This window comes from Leptonychotes weddellii, chromosome 2, assembly GCF_054177405.1.
Source record: "Leptonychotes weddellii isolate Sample4059 chromosome 2, ASM5417740v2, whole genome shotgun sequence".
Classification (NCBI taxonomy): domain Eukaryota; kingdom Metazoa; phylum Chordata; class Mammalia; order Carnivora; family Phocidae; genus Leptonychotes; species Leptonychotes weddellii.
Window position 1 is genome coordinate 176,933,350 of NC_138370.1, and position 23,446 is coordinate 176,956,795.

Here is a 23,446-nt window from a genome sequence, read left to right on the forward strand (position 1 = left end):
GTTAAGCATCCAACTCTTGATCTCAGCTCAGGTCTTGATCTCAGTGTCGTGAGTTCAAGCCCTGAACTGGGCTCCACGCTGGGCATGGAGTCAACTTAAAAAAAAAAAAAATCCAAGAATCACTTGATGCAACACACTACAGTAAAAGAATGAAGGATGAGAACCACAGGAACGTTTTAATAGACACAGAAAAGGCATTTGGAGAACCCAATACACGTTCATGATAAAACTCTGAGGAAATGAGTTGACAGGATTTACTTCCTCAGTGTGGTTAAGACCATCCATGGCAAACATGCATCATCCTATTCACAGACTGAATGCTTCCCTCCTGGGACCAGGAGCAAGGCAAAGATGGGTGCTTGTATTGCTTCTCCGCAGTGCTGTGATGGAGGTTCTAGCTAGCTCAGGCAGGCAAGAGTAAGACATTAAAAATATCCAGGTTGAGAAGAAAAAAGTAACACTGTCTTTATTCACAAACAACATGATCTTGCATGTAGAAAATCCAAAGGACTCGAACCAAAAAAAAAAAAGGGAGGGGTGGGGGAGAAACCAAAGAACAAACAAGTTTAAGCTGCAGAACATAAGACAAATATTTGAAAATCAACTGTATTTCTATATATTACCAACAATCAATTGAAAACTGAAATTAGAAAATATCATTTACTACGGAATCAAAAACATCTAATACTTAAGAATGAATTTAAGAAGGAGCGCCTGGGTGGCTCAGTTGGTTCAATGTCTGCCTTAGGCTCAGGTCATGATCTCAGGGTCCTGGGATCGAGTCCTGCATCAGGCTCCCTTGCTCAGCGGGGAATCTGCTTCTCCCTTTCCCTCTGCTGCTCCCCCCTGCTTGTGCTCTCTCTCTCTCAAATAAATAAAATCTTAAAAAAAAAAAAAAGAATTTAGGAAATATGTTCAAGACCTACTGGCTAGAAATTTTTTTAACTGCTGAAAGAAATTAATGATGATTAAAATGGAAAGATACAGCACATTCCTAGACTGATAGATTCAATTTTGTTAAGACAGTATTTTCCCCAAACTGATCTACATCATCCCACAAAGAAAAGAGTAGGCCCAGAGGAGTTTGCTGGTGAATTCTATCAAGTAAATTCAAGAAATATAATCTCTATCAAAATCCAGGCAGGCTTTTTTGTAGAACAAGCTGATTCTAAAACTTACATGGACACACAAAGGACTTTGAAAAGCCTGCATAATTTTCAATAAGGCCCACCAAGCTGGGGGGCAGACCCTACCTGCTGTCCAAACTTACTACAGAGCAGGTCACGTACACTATGGGAAAGGACCAAGGCCAAATGAGCAGAGAGTGCAAAGTGCAGACAATAAACACTTGCATTTATTTATTTTTTTATTTTTTATAAAGATTTTATTTATTTATTTGAGAGAGAGAGAGAGAATGAGAGAGAGAGAGCACATGAGAGGGGGGAGGGTCAGAGGGAGAAGCAGACTCCCTGCTGAGCAGGGAGCCCGATGCGGGACTCGATCCCGGGACTCCAGGATCATGACCTGAGCCGAAGGCAGTCGCTTAACCAACTGAGCCACCCAGGCGCCCTAAACACTTGCATTTAGAGCTCTGTGATTTTCAACAAACGGCTGATGCAATTCAGTAGGAAAAGAGAGGGTCTTGTCAACAAATGGTGCTGGGACAACTGGACGTCTTTTGTAAAAAGATGACTATAGACCCTCACGTCACACCATGAGCAAAAACTGAGTCAAATGAACCACACCTTAAGTGAAAGCTAAAGTTGTAAATCTTGTAGAAGAAAACAGAGTTTTCTTGGATATGACATCAAAAGCACGATTCATAAAAGGAAAAACCGAGGAACTAGAATTCACCAGAATTAGGAACTTTTGCTTTTCAAAAAAATACCATAAAAAACCTAACAGACAGGGGCGCCTGGGTGGTGCAGTCGGTTAAGCATCCGACTCTTGGTTTCGGCTCAGGTTGTGATCTCAGGGTTGTGAGATCGAGCCCCCAGTCAGGCTCTGTGCTCAGCAAGGAGTCAGATTGGGATTCTAACTCTCCCTCTGCTCCTCCCCCTGTGTGCATGCGTGCATGTACTTTCTCTCTCTCAAATAAGTAAATAAATAAAATCTTAAAAAAAAAAAAACAAAAAACCCACACAACTAATAGACATGCCACAGACCCAGAGAAAATCTCTGCAAATCACATACTTATAAAGGACTTACAACAACATATAAAAAAGTCTGACACCTCAACAATAAGATGGAATGGGAATTGAAAGGAAGACAAATCTCAAGGGGCTGCCATTTCTCACCAGACTGGCCAAACCCCAGGACTGTGACGTCATCCTCTTCTGGGGGGCAGGGGAGGCCATCACACTCTGACCCAGAGAAGCCACCACTGGTGACCAATCCTAGGAACAGACCTACTAATGTGGGAAAGGTCAGATGTATAAGGCTGCTCACCGAATAGCATATAGGGAAAACAAAGGGAAGCAAATGCAAGTGCCCATGAGCAGGGACTAAAAAGAAAAAGAGAATTCTAGTATGTCCACCTGCTGGCACTCAGAGAGGGCAGGAGACGAGGACAAGGAAGTGCGCTCCGTACAGAATCAGTCAGGATATAAGGGTGAGAGAAAAAGGGAAACTGAGTGTGCATTAATATAAGCCTTGTCATAGGAAAGGGGAAGAATAAATATGAGCATTTGCATAAACAAACACCGGAAGGACACACTAATAAGGCAGACTGGTTACCTACTGGGACTAGAACTGGGGATGGGTAGGTGCTGGGCAGGGCAGATGGTGAAGGACGCCAGGGCCAGACTTCTCAAGGGAATACCTTTTCATGTCGCCTTTCTTGTTTAACTATGGATCTACACTGCCTATTAAGGAAAATAATTAGCCAAGCACCCCGACCTTCATTTGTTCTTCCTTTTATTTAAGAACTATGTGAGCGGGGCGCATGGGCGGCTCAGTCTGTTAAGTGTCTGCCTTCGGCTCAACGTCATGGTCCTGGGGTTCTGGGATCGAGCCCCACATCGGGCTCCCTGCTCAGGGCAGAGCCTGCTTCTCCCTCTCCCTCTGCCCCCCCTTTCAAGTGCATGCTCTCACTCTCTCAAATAAATAAATAAGATCTTAAAAAAAAAAAATGAGAACTACGTGAGCATCTATTTATAAAACTAGGAGTCTCTAAGAGAAAACAGTCACCTCCTGATGTACTCTCACCTTTGGTTAACAGAAAAACAGAGATCCACCAGAAAAAAACCTCCCTTACAAAATCAACCTTTTCTGAAATTTTAACATTCCATTATTTATTAAAAAAACCGTCCCTTTGCTTCTTTACAGACAAAAAATACCTCTACTACAGCTAAATGTCTGGAGCGACTCTGGGGTGCTGCAAAATCAAGACTGTCGAGTGGATTCAAGTGAGAGGAACAAGATGAAAACGGGGTTAGGAATCATGTCTGTGTATTTTATAAGCATGCCTCAATCCTCTCCAGTTCTAATCTTCAGAAGCTATTCAAGATAACGTAATTTTGCATTCAATAACACTCACTTTTAGAGAAAATATACACAAAGAAAGACACCCTTGGCAAAGCACAAAGTTCGGGAGAATGAGATCGTACCTGCTGAGTAGGGTAAGATGGGGGTGGACTGTCCACTTTACTTTCCTCTTTCCTGGGACTCCCATTGCTTAGAGCTACGTCTTGCTTTGGGGCTCCTGGCGGCTCCCCACTGCTCTCGCCATCCGCCTCTTCATCATCAGCCTCTGAAGAACTACTACTGGTACTGCTTACCTGAGGGGACTTTAAAAACAACCTTTGTAATTTATACTTTTCAAAATGGAAGAATTTTAAAAAATAAGACACCAGAACACCACTTTATGCCATTTATTGTCACTATGAAGAAGTCGTGCCCCTACCTCATCTTTCAGAGCCATGTTTTCCCCGCCACCATTCAATTCGCTGTGGATTCCATTCATATTGGCCACCACCTCAGTATCATCGTAGTTACTCAGTGGATAAATATCAGCAAATTTAGCTGACAATGGTGCAACGTCTTCATCATCACTACAACTGAGACAGGCAGAGATGGTCACCAGGAGGCTGTTCACCCGGTCGGGGTGGGGGGACAGTAAGTGAACCACCCACTAAGCACAGACATTTCCTTTACAGACACTGTTCTGGTTTACAAGAGTATTACCCTAAGCACCGCGCATACATCGTAACGTCTCTTAGTAACCTGAACACCGGGGGAAAATGCCTGAAAGATTACCATTTGTGCTATTTAGAAGAATGGAAAACAAAACGCCAAAAGAAGAAAAATAATCTGGGAAACTGCCAAAATTTAATCGGATTAATTATTATTGCATTTCCATTTGGCTTGAAGTGCCTTGGTATATAACTGTTTGCTGCCATTTCCAAGCAGACACAATTAATTTTTTATTAAAATTAAAGGGGGTACAGAGAGCCACCAAAATTTCAGACGTAGCCAGATGAACAGAACTTTAAAGGCACGTAGGTGACAGAATACTAAATGGTTTTTACTACAAGGCCAGATCTCGACAAGTCAGTCATGATCATAATTATCAGCTTTAACAAGACATCTAAACAATGGGTAAATGGAATATTTACTAAAAAAAAAAACATAGGCAAATTTCAAGTCTGTAGCCCACGAAGGCCACTTCAAACATACGCTTTTCTGGTGCATAAAAGGGCGGGCACAGAGTCCCCACATCAGTGCAGACTGTGCAAGGCACGGACCATATGTGGTCACCCCGCTGTGACCATAAACATGCCTCTGAGCCCATCTGCAGCTCCGCATACAATAACTTCCAGAAGGAAAAATCTTATGAACTAGTGATCTCTTGGATTTAGGAGAGTGTCCAGAATTGCTAAACTCAGATGTCCTTTCCATTTTTGGAAAAAGAGGGAACACAATATGCTGTAATCTGGAGCTCACCAAAGTTAGCACCCACAGCACCCTCCAGGTGAAGGCTGCTCAGGTCTCCTGAGGCCTATGGCACCTGAGGTGATGGAACTTGTGGCCTTGGTCAACACTCACACCCACTCCTGAAACATTACCACCACCACGATTCACAGATGAGGAGGCCGAGGTTCAGACATGAAGTGATTAAATCATTTGCTCAACGTAATGAAGGCAAGCTTCATCTCCCCTAGAGCCCATGAAAACTACAGAGCCCTTAGTACAGAGACTCCAGTCGCACGGTTCTCTTTAACCAACTTAGTAACGACACCAAGAAAGAGATAACACAAACCAAGAGATAACATGACACCACAAGGCAACTGTGGAGGCTTTCAAGTCCTCGCAGTTCATGTTTGGAAGACATTAATCCCAAGCTGCTAAAGGACCAGAGAGAGGTGCAGCACAACCACAGGCAATCCTGGCCCACAGAGAAAGATGCCCACAGCCCATTTCCTCCACCACTCGACACAGCCCAGGAGCCCACACCTGACATCGGCAGCTTTTCCAACATAAATTTTTATTAGACCATACTGTTTAATTTTGGTATGTTTTTGTAAGAGGTTGGCAAACAGCTAGCTGGGAAACCCTCGACCCTCCTTCACAGGCTCCCAGAAAGAGCGCAGGGTATCCAGGACTAGAAAGCAGCTCGAGCTCAACGGTCATGGCGTTCAGACCAATCCCTTCGGAATTATTTTGTGTTTTGAGACTGCCAGACTCTGAAGGAAAGCCTCAGAGTCGTCGGGAGAAATCCAGATGGCGGTGGTGAGAAATCTGAGAGTCACTGAGCAGCCCAAGGGCGGGGCAACAATCCCTCCCACCGGGAACCGTGCTGGCGTCCGTCACCTCCAGGGGGCTCCCGACACCTGCACACTCTACGAAAAGCCAAGTGCAAACCTAAGTTTGCCTAAATAAAATAAAAACACACATCCATGTGCAACCGTCGTCCAGAAGTTAGAGTGGAAAGCCTCAACAGATGACAGGGTCACAACTCTCAAGAAACGCGGGACCACTCACCTACAGTGTGAATTGGCGACAGGTGCAGAGCCACCTCGCTCGTACAAAATGTACTTCTAGGTAATGTGGGAACACGGAAAACAGAACCTTTCAATCGCTTGCTAAAGTGATCATCTGAGTTTTTAGCAAGACATGGAATAGGATGAATTCTGAACGGACAATGAGGCGGAATGAACTTCGGGCTGATCACCCTCAAATAAAATGAGGAAACGTGAAGCCAGAACTGAAGAGACACTTCCCTGCATACCAACATGGTTTTTTCTTTACTGGCATTTATAAATTTACCGTATTTTTTTTTTCTTTTTCAGGTAGTGAAATAGTGTCAAAGTTTGGGTTTACTGATCTTGTATTTTAAAAGGTGCTTAAAAAATGAAGGATCCTTTTTCTTGAAAAGCACTATAATGATATCTGTACTTCTGTAGACATCACTGTCCATATTTCTCATTATTAGATTACGTAAATTTCTGAAATCTTATTACAAAGTCACAACTTACAAAGTTGGTGCAGAGCCATTGTCTGTGAGGATGAGTCTGGGATGTTGCTGAATTGTAATGGGAGAGCTGGAACCTGACCCTGAGCTTGCTGAGGACACGCTAGGTGGGCGCATCTCAGAGAGATAGTCGGGAGCAGAATCCACTTGGAGGGGCAGCTGGTGACTGTGGATGTCGCCAGTGACGGGGGGGTCCATGACACCACAAGTGAGGATGTGTGAGAGGCTGCAGTCATCACAAGCACATCTGAGTGGGAATGAAGGACAGTTACCCAGAGAGCCAAGAGAGGTCAGACCATGCTCTGTTAGGGTCAGCGCCTCTCCTGAGGTCGTGGGTCCCACAGGCCCACTGCGCCCACACGACAGCGCAGGCTCACCTTCTCCTGTAGTTGCAGTTGGGGCAGTCGGGCATGCTCAGTCGGGAGGACAGCATGTGCCTCATGGCGTCTGTGAAGTTGTTCTCGCCGGCGACTGCTTTCTTATTGGTCAGCTAGAGGAAATCATCAAGAGAGAGGTTAACTTTGCAAGACATACCCCCAGGCAGGTGGTTCAGCTTCTCAGTCATCATGGTAGCGTGTGCCGTGCTCACTCAGAAGCCAGTGGCCACAGGTTCCTAGAGTGGGACAGGGCGGGAAGGGGCAGACCTGAAATGCACAGCAGCTGCAGGCCTGAGCCTCACCAAGGCGACATCAGCTGTGTGCTCGGTACTCACTAGGGACCAGGAGCTCAGGCCCTGGACCCGGAAACCATGACGTGGGAGGTGCCCCGGCAGGAAAGCAGCTCAGCAGGGCGCCAGGCCCACGCAGGGCCAAGCACAGGAGGTGGTGTTAGTAACTCTGTCAGAGGCAAAGAGGGCATCCAGGTGAGGGGCAGAGCATGGAGCCAGGCATCACTGGAACACCTCCGGAAGGCCTGGCTGACCCTGGGCTGAGCAGGAGGGAGTCTTGGGGGATTCGGGCGGGTGGGGGGGCACCGTGCGTGACAGAACAGCCTGGATGCGCACAGGCCTGCACACACAGAGCTGCAGCACCAGAGTGCCCACGAGTTAAAAGGCATCTGTGACACATGACAGAAGCAGGCAGGTGGGAGGAAGGCCAGCTGGGGAGGACACCCAGTGCAGGAACAAGGACCAACACGCAAAGGGTGCAAATCCAGGAGCTACCTGGAAAGTGGCACTCAAATCTCCAGCCGATAAGGCCAGCATCTGAATTTCAGAGAAGAAACCTACAGACCAGCTCTGGCAATGGGATGGGTGGTGCTAGAAGGGCCATCTGATAGGCTAGAAGCCACGAGGAAGGGTTGGGGGGTGGGAGCAGGTGAACAAGCCCGGTGTGGGTACCCAGAGGAGACCACAGGGGTGAGCACATGGGTGTGGGGGCTGAGGCCAAGGGCCACCAATGTCCGAGGAAGGCCGAGGGGGGGGCAGAGCTGGCCGGAGAGAAAGTGGGAGATGCCAGCTTATGGAAGAGAATCAAGGGAAGCAAGCTTCCAAAGTCGAGGGCCCTGAGGCCATTGGGGCAAGGCCCCCAGGCAGCCACAGCGGGGTGCAGAGCGGTAGGGAAGAGCCTGTGGGGAAGGAGGGAAGAGCCTGTGGGGAAGGAGGGAGTGAGCCGTGTTGTCAGCAGCTACACTGGGCCCATGTGGGGAGGCCTGTGAATTGGGCCTGAGGGGAACGGGCCGGCTCCAAGCTCCGTGACTTCACGGCACCAGCTGCCTCTGAGGAGACCAGACAGCAGGGACTTGGGTGGCTGTGGGTTGGCGTGGGTCACTCGGTAAATGGGATTTTCCTTGAGGAATACAGAAAAGAAGGAAATGGGATAAGGGAGAAAGCTGATCTAGGATTAACAACACTCTCAGGAGCAGACCCACAGCGTGGCCTTGAAATGGTGGTGTTTTTCCCTGAGCAGCGCTCCTGCGCTGGTGAGCAGCCTCCCCACAGCCTCACCTGCTCTTCAATGAATCGCCTCTGTTTGAAAAGCTCCCAGTCCTCCGTCAGCATGCGCTGTTTCGTTTTCATTGTCATCTAGGAAGGAGAGCAAACAACAAAACCTTAGTGCCAGCAAGAGCCAGCCAGGCGTCTTCAAGGAGAGATTTCAGAAACCGTGCACGTGAGAAACTCCCCCCTGCAGACAGGGGAAGGCACGACACAGACCCAACGCCCTGGCGCTCCACCTCTTTCCCAGGCTCTGCTCTCGTGGGAAACGAGGAGGAGCTCACATTTAAAAAAGAAGTGAAGATCCAAGAGCTGAATCTGTCACTGCAGTCAGCGAGCATTCAGCCTGTACTGAATAACCATTATGTGCCCTGCCTGTGCCAGAGATAAAAACCTGAAGATGCGCGACTCTGAGCAGGAAGAGCCCCGAGCAGCCTGAGCTGGCGTGGACGGTCACACCACGCCTGTGGAGCCAGGCCCACAGGGGCAGATTGGGGTACGACTCCACCCCCACAAGCCCCAGGCAGAGTCAAATGCACAGAGACAGCAGGTGGATGGGGGAGCCAGGGGCTCGGGGACGGGGGTCAGTGGGGGAAGGTGGAGGGCGGAGGCATGCGCCACAATGGGAACAGACTTGCTACCTTTGAACTGGACCCTTAGAAATGGTTAAAATGGTACGTTTTCTGTTATGTGTATTTTACCACAATTAAAAAAGAAACCAAACTGAGAGGAATAGGGAATTAAGAATGGGCTCAAGGTATATAGTTTTACTGGGGTGGGGGAGGCTATGAAATGATTAAATCTTGATGTTTATCTACATGTGTTCTTGTAGTTACTGAAAACTTAAGAACAGTAAGAGAAATATGGGATATGTATCTTCCAAATTATTAAAACAAAAAAAGGGGAGCGGGACATATTTAATCCCACAGGCAAGAAAGTACTAAATAAACCCTCCAAAACAAGAGTAATTTCAAAAAATAAATTCATGCATTTGAAAAAAAAATTTACACAGTTTAAACTATGAGAGAAGAAATCCAAGTTGAAATGACAGTCCACGGAAATCATGGACAACGAAAGCCCCACAAGTTAGATTATAGAAGATGTACTCAACAAGTAGAAGAAAACGTACAGGCTTCAGTGACCTTATGAGAGAAAACAGAGCAAAAGGCTGAAAAGTATGTGTTCCACGTGAGAAGCCAAAGAAACAAAACAAAATGAGCAGGAAGAAATTAAAGGAAAAGCAGAAATTATTGGGAAAATAAAGAAGCAAATATGCTCAATAAACCCCAAAACACTGGGTCTCCAGAGCCCCTCCTAGGCTGACCAAGGGAAGAAAAGGCCCCACGGAAAAAGTGGGCATGAGACAGGACAGACACAGGCAGAGGGGGTTTCCTTTAAACCCCAGGAGGAAATGTGTGGACAATGTAGACTTTCATCTCCACAGAGACACTGTGAGCAGGGGGTTCACGGGCTATTCTGCTGGGCCCGCCCAACGCGTTTTAATAGCTGAGTCAACATTAAAAATCTCTTGGGATTTCGCCCAACAGCCCAGACTTCGGCTTCTGTGGACCTCTCTGTAGCTCTGAGGCACTCTGCCCTTCGCTGCCCTCCTGGCCGAGGGCAGGGCATTTCTCCTTTTGGTGCAGACGGTGCTCTCTTGGCAAAGTGGGCCAGGGAGGCAGGCCAGGGGAGCACAGCAGCTCTCCCGCAGCCACCGCTCCCCCCACTTTGATGGCTCCCCTCTGAGCACAAGCTCGTCATCCCTTGTCTACACCATGTGGACAATCTCCTAGGCAAACATCAATTTGTGGAACTCCCTCAAGAAGGAGAAACCTCAAAACAGAAGCAAAGTGTAACGTGAATTGAAAAGATGGTATAAGACCCATAGTCCTCGTTCCTCCTCCCTGCAAAAATAAATCACGCCCCAGGTTTTAGGGTGGGTTCTATCAAACCCTTTATGGAACAGAAAATTTAAACTATTCCTGAAAATTAAAAAAAAACATGGGAAGTTTCCCAATGCATTCTATGGGACTAGCATAACTTTCATACAAAACAGACAAGGCCTCAAAGACAAACACTCAATGATGCCTCAGAATACAAACCCAAAAATCCTAAATAAAATATTAGCTACTTAAATCTAATAATGGGTTAACAGAATACAGATCATAACCTAGTAGGCTTTAATCCCAGGAAAGTAAGCATGTCTCACCAGATAATCAAACTCAATACCTATTCCTGTCTACAAACGTCATAAGTTAAATAAGCTAGAAAAAAAGAAACTTCCTTCGCTAAAAACTCACCAGTACTCAGGGGAGGCATGTGACTTCAGGGAAGCAGGCACAGCTGTCCCCGTGAAGCCAGAGGAGCAAACGGTGCCACTAGCTACGCTCGTTCGTGATGAGCTGGAGGCTCTAACTGAAGCCAAACGAACTGCAGATGCCAGAGAAGGTGAGACAAAACTAGGACTCGTAGGAGACGTGGCTTCTAGAAACTTCGAGGCAGCTGACCCAGAAACGTCTGCAGCGTCATTAAGGGCGCTGGGTGGAATGCCAACGGCCAGATGGCCCCGACCCCAGAAGCCCCAGGTATAAACTTGATGAGATTCGCACAAACTATAAAACCATCAGACAGAACAGAAAACACGACCCAAACACAGAAATGTGCACCATCTTCTGGGATGGGAAGACTCAATGCTGGTGCGAGCTCCCCCTTTACATCATGTATGTCTGCCGCTTTCAGGAAAAACATATTCCTCTTACAAGCAGCAATTACTGTCACACGTTTAAAAAATGATTTTGGAGTGGGTGTGCGCCTGGGTGGCTCCATCAGGTGAGCAACTCTTGATCTCAGCTCAGGTCTTGATCTTGGGGTCGTGAGTTCAAGCCCCATATTGGGCTCCACGCGGGCTGGGCATGGAGCCCACTTAAAGTAAAATCTTTTTTTTTTTTTTTTTTTAATTTATATAACAGGAAATTTTTTTTTCAAGATTTATTTATTTATTAGAGAGAGAGAGGGAGGGAGAGTGAGAAGATGAAGCAGACTCCCCCCTGAGCAAGGAGCCCGACACGGGACTCGATCCCAGGACTTTGGGATCATGACCTGAGCCAAAGGCAGACGCTTAACCAACTGAGCAACCCAGGCGCCTCAAATAAAATAAAATCCTAAAAAACAAAAGATTTTCAATGAACTAGATATTAGGAAAGGTAGTAATTTCTTTTAGTACAGAACCCAGTCCAGAGCTGTTTGATACCTAACAACATCAACAGAAACCTCCTCTTTGACCACCCCCCCAACATCCTCTGGGATAATTTTTCCGAACATTTGGGTGCCTGCAGGCTTATGTATGTGTCAAACAAACAAAGGATACATTTTAAAAAGCAAGCAAAAACAAGTGATCTCAAAGCTGTCACCCATGTCCCACGTCCATACTTATTCATGAATACTCAATTATTATTATTTTTTTTAAGATTTTATTTATTTATTCGACAGAGAGAGAGACAGCGAGAGCAGGAACACAAGCAGGGGGAGTGGGAGAGGGAGAAGCAGGCTCCCTGCCGAGCAGGGAGCCCGATGCGGGGCTCGATCCCAGGACCCTAGGATCATGACCTGAGCCGAAGGCAGACGCTTAACGTTAAGACTGAGCCACCCAGGTGCCCCTGAATACTCAATTATTTACAGATGTTTTGAAACCTTGGAATTACTAATAATTTCCAAACTATTAGGTTAGAAGTGACTGATGTCCACTCCAAGGATTCCAGAATGACTGGTGCCCTCTGGATGCTGCTAAAATTGCTCAGTTTCCTTAATTTGTATTAATGGCATCATGATTTCTTGACAGGTGAGTGAAAATAATACATTTTCTGGTTGCTTTAGTAAGGAGGATGGTTTTTTTTCTTTGTGGGAAAAAAAAGAAAAGACCCTTTTTTTCCTTTTTCTTATTGTGGTAAAGTACACGTAACATAAAATTTACTGTCTTAACCATTTTTTTAAAGGATTTTATTTATTCATTTGAAAGACAGAGAGAGAGAGAGAGCATAAGCAGGGGGAGCAGCAGAGGGAGAGGGAGAAGCAGACTCCCCACTGAGCAGGGAGCCTGATGTGGGGCTCGATCCCAGGACCCCGAGATCATGACCTGAGCTGAAGGTAGATGCTTAACCATCTGAGCCATCCAGGTGCCCCACCATCTTCATCATTTTTAAGTGTACATGCAGTGGTATTAAGTACATTCACATCATCGTGCAAACATCCCTACCATCCCTCCCCAGAACTTTCTCATCATCCCCAACTGAAACCCTGTCCCCATGAGTTACACTTTCTGTCTCTAGGCATCTGACGACTGTAGGTACCTCATATAAGTGGAGTTACGCAATACGTGTCCTTTTGTGTCTGGTTTAGTTCACTGAGAGTAATGTCTTTAAGGTTCTTTCATATTTTTAGGTCTTCCAGTTTCGGTCCTTTTCCACCCTGAGTTAATTTCTTGTTGGGCATCACGTGACCACACACGAGAGGGTCTATCTTTATGTCGACACCACGCTGTTTTGATTGATCCAATTAGTATTTTGTTGAGGATTTTTTTTTTTTTTAAAGATTTTGTTTATTTTTTTGACAGAGAGAGACACAGTGAGAGAGGGAACACAAGCAGGGGGAGTGGGAGAGGGAGAAGCAGGCCTCCCGCGGAGCAGGGAGCCCGATGCGGGGCTCGATCCCAGGACCCCGGGATCACGACCCGAGCCGAAGGCAGACGCTTAACGACTGAGCCACCCAGGTGCCACCTTGTTGAGGATTTCTGCATCCGTGTTCATCATGGATGTTGGTGTATAGTTTTCTTTTCTTACAGTCTCTGACTTTGGTATCAGGGTAAGGCTGGCCCCATAGAATGAGTTGGGAAGTTTCTCTCCCCTTCAATTTTTGGGAAAAGTTTGGGAAGGACTGGTGTCAATTCTTCTTTAAATGTTCGGCAGAATTCACCTGTGAAGCCGTCAGGTCCAGGGCTTTGCTCTTTGGGAGATTTTTGATTACCGATTCAGTCTCCTTACTAGTCGTAGGTCTAGTCAGACTTTGTGTCTCCGTGATGTAGTCTTGGTAGGTTCTGTGTTTCCAGGAATTTGTCCACTTAGATCTAAGTTATTTGTTGGTGTACAACTCTTCACAGTATTCTGACAATCCTTTTTATTTCTGTAGAATCGGTAATAATGTTCCCACTTCATTTCTGACTTTAGGAATCAGAGTCTCTCTTTTTTGTCTTAGCCCATATAGCTAAAGGTTTGTCAACCTGGATGATCTTCATGAACCAACTTTTGGTTTCACTGATTTTCCTCTATTCTCTCATTTGTTGATCTGCTCTAATCTTTATTATTTCTTTCCTTCTAGCTTTGGATTTAGTTTGTCTTTTTTCCCTAGATCCTTAAAAGTTGCCAAGTTAGGTTGCTGATCTAAAATCTTTCCTGCTTTTTTATTGTAAACATTTAAAGTTGTAAGAACATGTACTTTTAAAGAAATAAATTTAATTTCAGCTTTATTTTTTTTTCAATTTTTTTATTGTTATTATTATTTTTTTTAATGAGAGAGAACACGAGAGGGAAGCGGGTCAGAGGGAGAAGCAGACCCCCCGCTGAGCAGGGAGCCCGATGCGGGACTCGATCCCGGGACTCCAGGATCATGACCTGAGCCGAAGGCAGTGGCTTAACCAACTGAGCCACCCAGGCGCCCTATTGTTATGTTAATACCCATACATTCAGCTTTACTTTTTAAAGTAAGACTGTATTTTCCTTCCTAGAGAAAACAAGTATACTGTTATTTTTTTTTATTTTTTTATTTTTTTTAGTATACTGTTATTTTTTTTAAAAGATTTTATTTATTTATTCATGAGAGACAGAGAGAGAGAGAGAGAGAGAGAGGCAGAGGGAGAAGCAGGCTCCCAAGGAGCAGGGAGCCCGATGCGGGACTCGATCCCAGGACCCTGGGATCATGACCTGAGCCGAAGGCAGACGCTTAACCATCTGAGCCACCCAGGCGCCCTTAATTTTTTTTTTTTTAAAGATTTTATTTATTAGTATACTGTTATTTTTAAACATACCCCATTTTCGTCAGAATAGCAGTGATAACGCTATATTATATTCCTGAATAGACATTTACTTCAGGTACAAATACATCAAGAAATTACTATTCCCAAAGGTTTTCTCAATTTTAGCAAAGTCTCAGTCTTTCCTTTCTTCTAAGAGTTGTCTTGGGGCATTTATGTGTTTAGTCCCAGTTCAACTGGAGAAACAAAGAAAGGATTTCTGAAACTAGAATTGCATCTATATCCATCATACCTATAAAGTGAAATGAGAAAGAGTCCACGGGGTCTGCAGTAGGGCAGGATGCGGACACCCCTGACCCAAATCCCAGAGTCTCAAAAGTATAATACAGAGGGACACCTGGGTGGCACTATCAGTTAAGCGTTCAACTCTTGGCATCAGCTCAGGCCATGATCTCAGGGTTGTGGGATCAAGCCCCACGTCAGGCTCTGTGCTTAGCGCAGAGTCGGCTTGAGATTCTCTCTCCCACTGCCCCCATCCCCGTGCTCTCTTCTAAAATAAACAAATAAGGGGGGCCTGGGTGGTTCAGTTGTTAAGCGTCTGCCTTCGGCTCAGGTCATGGTCCCGGGGTCCTGGGATCGAGTCCCGCATCGGGCTCCCTGCTCCGCGGGAAGCCTGCTTCTCCCTCTCCCCCTGCTTGTGTTCCCTCTCTTGCTCTTTCTCTCTGTCTGTGTCAAAATAAATAAATAAAATCTTTAAAAAAAAAATCTTAGGGGCACCTGGGTGGCTCAGTCATTAAGCGTCTGCCTTCGGCTCAGGTCATGATCCCAGGGTCCTGGGATCGAGTCCCGCATCAGGCTCCCTGCTTGGTGGGGAGCCTGCTTCTCCCTCTCCCTCTACTGTTCCCCCTGCTTGTGCTCTCTCACTCTCTCTATCAAATAAATAAATAAAATCTTTAAAAAAAAAAAATCTTAAAAAAAAAAAAGTACAGTACAGAGCTCTGTCAGTGCTCCCTTATTACTCCTTATACCCTGTTACCTTGAAAAGGGCTGTTTTGAATAGCTCCTCCTCTGCCCCACCCTCCCGTGGTTTTAGAAAGGCAGGCAGGCAGGCCGGGATGCCCTCTGGAAGTCCTGCTCTGCGTCCCCAAGAGGCTCTTGGTGACAAGCTGCCCCTGCCCTTCAGGCCCCAACTCCAACAGGAGCGCCCTGCCTTCTCGGGCCTTCCTCCATGCCTGTTAGCCGTGGGCCAAGCACAACCAACTCTGTTCTACCTGCGCTCCCTCTCTAGACAGAGACAGAGAAGGGGCTGTGAGCAGCAGAGCATTCCGGGAACGGTTCCTGAAATTACAGGACTCAGCAGCTCCCCAAGACCCCATAAGCTCTTGCAGGTGACAATAAGCCAGGTGGCAGCCTACGCAGGTGACACTGGGTGTAACCAGGTCAATGCCGACCCAATGAACAGCTGCTGCCAGCCCCAGGTGGCATAGCTGGGTCAAGGCCACCACGGTACCGCGGGGCCTCAGTTCCCCCTGCACAATCAGTGACCACACTCCCTCCACCTGTACCTCCCCTGTCAGCCTGGCACACGAGCCTTATCCACGGCAGGCGCCAGTGGCACACACTCACCTGCTCATCGACGTAGGCATCGATCCTTTGCTGGCATTCCAGCCACTCCTCGGCCACCCTGCGCAACTCCTCTTCGGATTGCTGGTACCGTTGCAGCAAGGTGCTGTATGTGTCCTCGTTGCATGTGTCGTGGGTCGTGGTTCCCAGCCTAGGGAGAGAGGCATTTCAGCAAAAGAAAGGGGTCTGCTTGCTCGTCACCTCCTTCCCCGATGTGACAAGTGGGACACCACCACACACCACACAAGGCTGCTGTGAGGGATTAGCAAATACATACGCGAGGCACCGCAGAACAGAATCTGGCATAAAGGAGAAGCTCGAAGAAGTACGAGCTCCCCAGAAAAAAAATGAGTGGTGAGTAAGACTGTTCTATAAGACTAAGGCCTTGGGGCGCCTGAGCGGCTCAGTCCGTTAAATGCCTGACTCTTGGTTTCAGCTCAAGTCATGACCTCCGGGTCAGGAGACGAGACGCCGCATCGGGCTCTGCACGGGGAGTCTGCTAGAGATTCCCTCCCTCAACTCCCCCTCGCCACAAATAAATAAATAAGGCCTAGCAGTTCAGTTCACTAAATGTGGAGTTGTAACCTATTTTTCCCTACTGAAATACACTGACCCAAAGAAAACACAACATTTAATGAGAAATACAAAACTTGGACTTGGTTTTCAAATTAAGTAAAACAGAAAATTCGATCCAATCAAAGAAATATACTTTATAGCTTTATTTATTCTATATTATTTCTTATGAAGGAAGTTGGTAAGACGGCAAATGAGAAAATGAACCGAAAACAAGACACACATACGGTAAACAATGAGGAAAACACCTAGACTTCTGGGGAAGAGACTACGGGGCAGGGGGTGGCCTGGGGAGAGCAGAAAGCCAAGCAGGGTGGCAGGGACAAGGGGGTGAAAAAACATGTCATCAGAAACTGCTCATTTTCTGACTGTCTAAATACATTAATGCTGGAACCAAAACAACTGTAATAAAAGGCATCTTGACAAGAAATTTCAAAATCAAGACAACATTTATAGTCACTGAAGGGCAAAAAGGCAACGCGCAGAAATGATCATCAGTGTCAACATAAAAACACTGGAAGCTACGCATGAGGATCAGTAAGATACTTTACGGCACATCTAGACAAAGGGATTCCAGACAACTAGGTGCCTATTATGATGCTTACAATTACATCTCTTCATTCACATATACTTTACTTACACATATGCTTTGAAATGAACTATGCCCATGCTAAGTAAAGATATGACTATGGCATCATGTTTAAAGATGTGTGTGGGGGTGGACATAAGAAAAAAAATCTAGAAGCAGCACCGAATTGTTTTACAGTACCTATTTCTCTTCATGATTCTCTGTATTTTCAGAGTTTCACTGCATCACAATCTAATAATTTTATAGTAAATATAAACAACACAGTAATTTTAAAATTAGGACCCTTTCAACGGGCACAAATGGCTTTCCCCCGTCTCCGCCTGTGGGTGGATCCCACTTGTAACTATTGTGTACAACGGAGAACCTGCAAATGAACTCACAGCTGCTGAAATTATTGGCACACATGTCCAACTGTGAAATCCACGCCAAGGAGAAAGCAGGCAGAAGCCAGGCCTAACCGAACAGGTGTTTGGGGGAGGCCAGACAGGAAAGAAATCGATACTGACCCACACAGTGACTGAGGCTCTCTCAAACACCAAGGCTGTCCTTCTAAGGCTGTTTCTGCCCCATCAGGATACAAAACTCCTCAAGATGCAGAATCTAGCGACTCTGAGGCTGCTCTGGGCTCTGCACAGCCACTGGGTGGCCGTCGGGCCTGAGAACACAGCCTGCTGTCTTGCTGCTCAGCAGCCCCCGGAGCGGCCGCTTTCTCCCCATTCCTGCTTCCACAACCTTGCTCATTACAGACGCATTTCCATGCTTCACGCAAAGCCTGCCTTCTACATAATGCCACCCCACCCCTCTTGTACCACTTGGAAAACGGGGATGTTAAGGAGGACCAGCATCTGCCTGGCACACACACCTCTTCCCCTTCTACTGGAAGTGAGAACTGCTCTCCTATACCGTGAACCAGGTTCCATTTTGAGCCAATGGAGAGCAAAGCAGCCAGGGGTCCTGGGACGTCTTTGATGGGGTGATCAGAGCACAATGTGCAGGCAGAGGGCTTACATTCAAGCCGACCTGGGCTGGAATCCAGACAGAAAACAAGGAATGTCCTCACGGTCACACGACATGAGTGGTTCAGCAAACAGGTTACTGTCTAAATATTCACTCTGTAAACACACGATTGCGCCGCGGACATCCTCACTGTAACGTCTACTACAAATAGTGTGCATGTGCAACATAAGGAGAATGAAATAAAGTCAGTTTGGGCAAGTTTATTCACAAGCCTAATTCAACATCTCCCTAACACTTAATTTCATATATTTAAAATAAAAACCAGTTGGGCAATCGCTAATAACGCCCACAACAACAAACAAGCAGACAGTGAGGCTCCTGGTCTTGCCATAGGCACGGACACGAGTCCGACGAAGCTTCTGGACCCCACCACCAGTTCTCAGGCAGCACAGACAAAAAGCCTGTGCGGTGCTCCCTGAGCGCACACGCCACAGGGCCGACGACTCAGGTTCTCCAACAGATAAATTGTAAGGGGAAAAGGGTGGGGTGGGGGCCTGCCGGTTAAAGAATTACAAGAGACACGGGGAAAAGAAGGGGTGAGAGTCGATGCTTCACAGTGACAGAGTCTCTGGGGTGATGAGGAAAGTTTTCGAAACAGACAGTGCTGATAGTTACTCAACACTGTGAATGTAATTAATCCTACTGAATTGTACAGTTAAATGTGGTTAAAATGGCAAGTTTCATGTTACAGTTTAGCACAATTTTCAAAAATTAGTAATGTAATATACCGACAGCCATTGACTTGTACACTTTAAATGAGTGAACTGTAATGGTATGTAAATTATATCTCAGCAAAGGTGTTTAAAAAAAGGAGAAATACTTCCCTGAACTAAGTTCCTTTACATGAGGTCAACCTCATGTAGATTATTTGTATTAAAAAAAACCAAACAAACCACAAAAGATACATCAAAAGAAAAAGCAGGCGGGCGCCTGGGTGGCTCAGTTGGTTAAGCAACTGCCTTCGGCTCAGGTCATGATCCTGGAGTCCCGGGATCGAGTCCCGCATCGGGCTCCCTGCTCAGCTTGGAGTCTGCTTCTCCCTCTGACCCTTCTTCCTCTCATGCTCTCTGTATCTCATTCTATCACTCAAATAAATAAATAAAATCTTAAAAAAAAAAAAAAAAAGAAACCCACTAGCCTGGGCGCCTGGGTGGCTCAGTTGGTTAAGCAACTGCCTTCAGCTCGGGTCATGATCCCGGGGTCCCGGGATCGAGTCCCACATCGGGCTCCCTGCTCAGCGGGGAGCCTGCTTCTCCCTCTGACCCTCCCCCTTCTCATGCTGTTTCTCTCCCGCTCACTCTCTAATAAATAAATAAATAAATAAATAAATAAAATTAAAAAAGAAAAAAGAAAAAGCAGGCAAGCCTGTGGAAAGGCACACTTGAGTAACAGGAGAATAAACAAGGAAGGAGTGGGACCGCGTGGCAGCTCCGGCAGAGTCGTCTGGGCTTGGAGGCCACACGCAGGAGGAACGGACTTCCCAGGGCCACGGCCAAACTCGCTAACAAGTCCTTCAGCTGCACATCTGCTCCGTGTCATCTTCTCTATCTACATTTTACTTTAATAATAAAGTTAAACAGGGCGCCTGGGTGGCTCAGTTGGTTAAGCGACTGCCTTCGGCTCAGGTCATGATCCTGGAGTCCCAGGATCGAGTCCCGCATCGGGCTCCCTGCTCGGCAGGGAGTCTGCTTCTCCCTCTGACCCTCCCCCTCTCATGTGCTCTCTCTCATTCTCTCTCTCAAATAAATAAATAAAATCTTTAAAAAAAAAAATAATAAAGTTAAACAAACACAGGGCCAGAGACCAGTATTAAAATACTCGCAGCTAGAGAGTTTATGTGCTACAGATGCAATCATCACTTTAGGGGCTGGCATTTGTATGTAATTTGTCCCAAAACTTTTACAAGTTGTTCAGTGGGTATCTGTACACTAAAAGCTCAGACCTGAATTACTGTTGGGTCCGACAAGGGACTCTGCCAGCGAACCCAAAGGAACTGTCCCTTCCGGTGTCACCAGCTCCCCTTGGGAATCCTCTGCTTGCCTCCTCCCCAGCTCTGTCCCTGTGACTATTTCCCGCGCTCCCTCGCCTGTCCCCAAGACCACTACTTCAGCTTGACCCCAGAATTAACGTTCAAGATTAAAACGCTGCCTATCTTTTGGAATCTGACCATCATTTGCAATGAGTGATTAAGAAACCCAGAGCTAGAGGTGCCTGGGTGGCTCAGTTGGTTAAGCATCCGACTCTTGATCTCAGGGGTGTGAGATCAAGCCCCACGTCAGGCTCCACACTCAGTGTGGAGTCTGCTGCAGAATCTCTCCCTTTGCCCCTCTCCCTCTGCTCTCTCTTAAATAAATAATCTAGAAAGGGAGGGAGGGAGGGAGGGAGAAAGAAATCAATCTGGAACTAAGGCACAGCCAAGAATGGAGTTTCAGGATACATTTCAGGTCCCTGTCACGCACCCCCAGTTGATGACAGGCCCATCAAACTAACTGGCTCACCAGAAAAAGAAAGTACAAGGCCCTAGAATCTTGCTGTAAGAACCCCTACCTTCCCAAGATGCACTCCCCCCCAACCCCCCATAAAAAGTGCCTTTTGGTGGATGTAAACATCAGTGACTAGGGACAAAACCATGTTCTGCATTTCAAACTCATGACTTCGAATACTTTCCTGACCCTTTCTTCAGTGGAGGTGGAAGTCAGGACACTCAAGTCCCCATGTCCCACCATGGAACGTGCCAGATGCTTTCAGACTGGACACAGAGGAAAAGGGTAGGCAGGGAGCAGGCTGTGGGGGAGGGGATGCTGGGAGGGTCAGGAGCCAAGCAGGGCACTGGCCACACCCACACAACACTGTTCTGGCCTCTCTGCCCCCGTCACCGTTATCCAACTGCTGTCAGGATTACTGCTTCTCTGGCGGGGAGGGTGTGAAGTGGGAACAGTTCTGGCCCCTCAGATAAGATTCAGGAATACAGGAAACGAAGACTAGGTTGATACATGGGTTTCAAGAGAAAACAGAGTGACTGGTCTGGAAGTCAACTACAAGAATAGTTTATTTACCTCAAAATAATTTCCCTTCTTTGTGAATCTGGTCCAAATAAACAACAGCATGGACATTTAAACAGAGATGACCATGGTCTGTGCTGCTATGAAGTGTCTCTAGTACCGGACTCTGTTCCCACGCGGTAAGTCCACAGGGACAGAAGCACCACGAAGCAGAACCGTGGAAGCAGGAGCCTGGCTCAGCGGCGCACGGCGACCGAACACCCAAGGAGCCTCCTCCCAGCGGAGTCGTGTCGGAGTCAGCCCACTCCCAGCCGGGTGTCCTCCACCCGCCCGCGGGGCAGACGCCCTGAGTACTGTGCTTGGCACCACTCGTCCTGGCACACGTGCGGAAGCCCCAGGGATACTCCACACCACTAAGAAGCGACCAAGCCGCGAACAGAGGCACTGAGGGCATGTTTGAGAGACACAAATCCCTGCGCTCAGTGCCCAGGAGCCCCCGTGGCACCGTCAGGCCCGTTCTGGAGCCGTCCCCGCTCCTCCGACACCCCCTCCCCGTCTCCCCTGCAAACCTGAGTGCTGCAGCCGTCGGGCCAAGCCTGAGTCTCATCAAAGTAAAACTCTATGTTTACCACAGCTTGTCCTTATTCACAAGGAATCTGTGGTGTTAAATCTTAGTGACATTACTACTGAGTTTGTTAAAGTTTCAGTGGAGTACACCCTTGGGATTCTGAGCTTCCGCCCAAGCGATACCGTTCCCTGAGCAGGAACCCCCAGGCTGCGGTGGGGATCCGACACACACACGCGACCCCACGGGCAGGAGGACCGCGCCGTCACACCACGGACACATACGCAGACGAAGACCACGTACCTGATCTGCGACAGGAGTGCTGGCAAGTTGCTCTGGAGAAGCGGCTCCGAAAAGACCAGATTTTCAAACAGATGCTTATTATGCAGTTCCCATGTCACCTGGAACTTTTTCAAGTGTTCGTTTTCCTAATTAAAAACATAAATAAATAAATGGAAGATGTACTGAATTGACGAAGACGAAAAACTCCCCAAAAGGATCCGCCCGCTCCATCCCTCTCTGCAGGCCCAGAACATTCTGCGGACAAGGGGTCGCCGCGCCCGGTACTTCCAGAAGACACCCTGATGCAGACCTCTGGCCACACGCACACGGGACCCCACCTCTCCTCCCTTCTAAATCCCTCACACACAGAAAGGGGGTAAGACACACACAGATGAAGCGACAGAGAGAGAGAAACAAACGCACGGATTTGATGGTCATTCCTTACACTGTGCTTCCAAAATGCACTGAAAGCCCTACTCTTCAAACAATTTAAATGCATACAAATCTCTGATGTCAAAGGGCAATCATTTTCTTGCCTATCTTGAGAAATCTCCCATTCTGGCGGATGCAAATAATTTCTCCACTAGCAATATGCCATGAAAGGTCAGGTCTTCCCTCTCCCTAATACACAATGGCAAACTCATCAGTTACTTTAGATAGCTTGTAAACATTTGGGACTGTCCTGGCCATCACAGAGAGTGACATCAAAAGAAACACCCATTTGCCCTCAATACAAGGTGACCAGGATAGAGAGGATACCTTTCCTAAGCACAGATCTTGCCACAAGCATATGCGTGTGGGACTCCACACGTCCGCCTGTAAGCTACGCGGTGCTGTAGGGCTCCCTGTGTTTCAATCATCTTACATCCTTGGGTACGTGTTCCTTCCTTAAACCACTGACAACCGGAGGAACTGCTTAACATTAGGTACCAATACTCCATGCAATGGATTACTCATGGTGACTACTTTTATAATTTAGCCCAAGTGAATCCACACAATCGCACCTGCAGACGTTAGCAAACAATCTACACACGAAGACTCCACTGTTTTGCCTGATACCTGGCTGGCATGGGGGCTGAGAGAGGAGTTAAAGTGAGCATTCCCTGTCCCTGAGCACGACCAGGGAGACAGAGCTGAAGGTGCGCTGGCGGCACCACTCAGCACAAATGGATGCCAGCTCTGCCGCCCGCAGGCCTCTGCTCACGCCCTGCAGACAGACAGAGGCCCCGAAAGGAACCTGCGGCACCTGCAGAGAACCTCAAACCCTCCGTTCTGCCCACGTTTCCAGAGCTTGCTCTCACTCCCCCACATGTGCACTTCAGCACCTCTCACTGCCATGACTCGATACAGGAAAGCTGGCCAGGGAGC

The 23,446-nt window shown here is 47.2% G+C and overlaps 1 protein-coding gene across 4 annotated transcripts in view; it reads right to left on the reverse strand.

Moving 5' to 3' along the window:
* FAM193A (family with sequence similarity 193 member A) overlaps nt 1–23,446 on the reverse strand; it is a 163,309-nt gene that overhangs the window by 47,781 nt on the left and 92,082 nt on the right. For 3 of the 4 annotated variants that reach the window (XM_081812760.1, XM_081812759.1, XM_031031499.2), the window contains 7 exons: nt 22,100–22,224; nt 16,054–16,201; nt 8,418–8,495; nt 6,850–6,962; nt 6,477–6,719; nt 3,905–4,058; nt 3,609–3,788 (listed from right to left, as the gene is read on the reverse strand). In XM_081812760.1, the coding sequence (XP_081668886.1) occupies nt 3,609–3,788; nt 3,905–4,058; nt 6,477–6,719; nt 6,850–6,962; nt 8,418–8,495; nt 16,054–16,201; nt 22,100–22,224 (1,041 nt within the window). The remainder of the gene's footprint in view (nt 1–3,608; nt 3,789–3,904; nt 4,059–6,476; nt 6,720–6,849; nt 6,963–8,417; nt 8,496–16,053; nt 16,202–22,099; nt 22,225–23,446) is intronic. The other variant, XM_081812761.1, reaches the window with a different exon arrangement.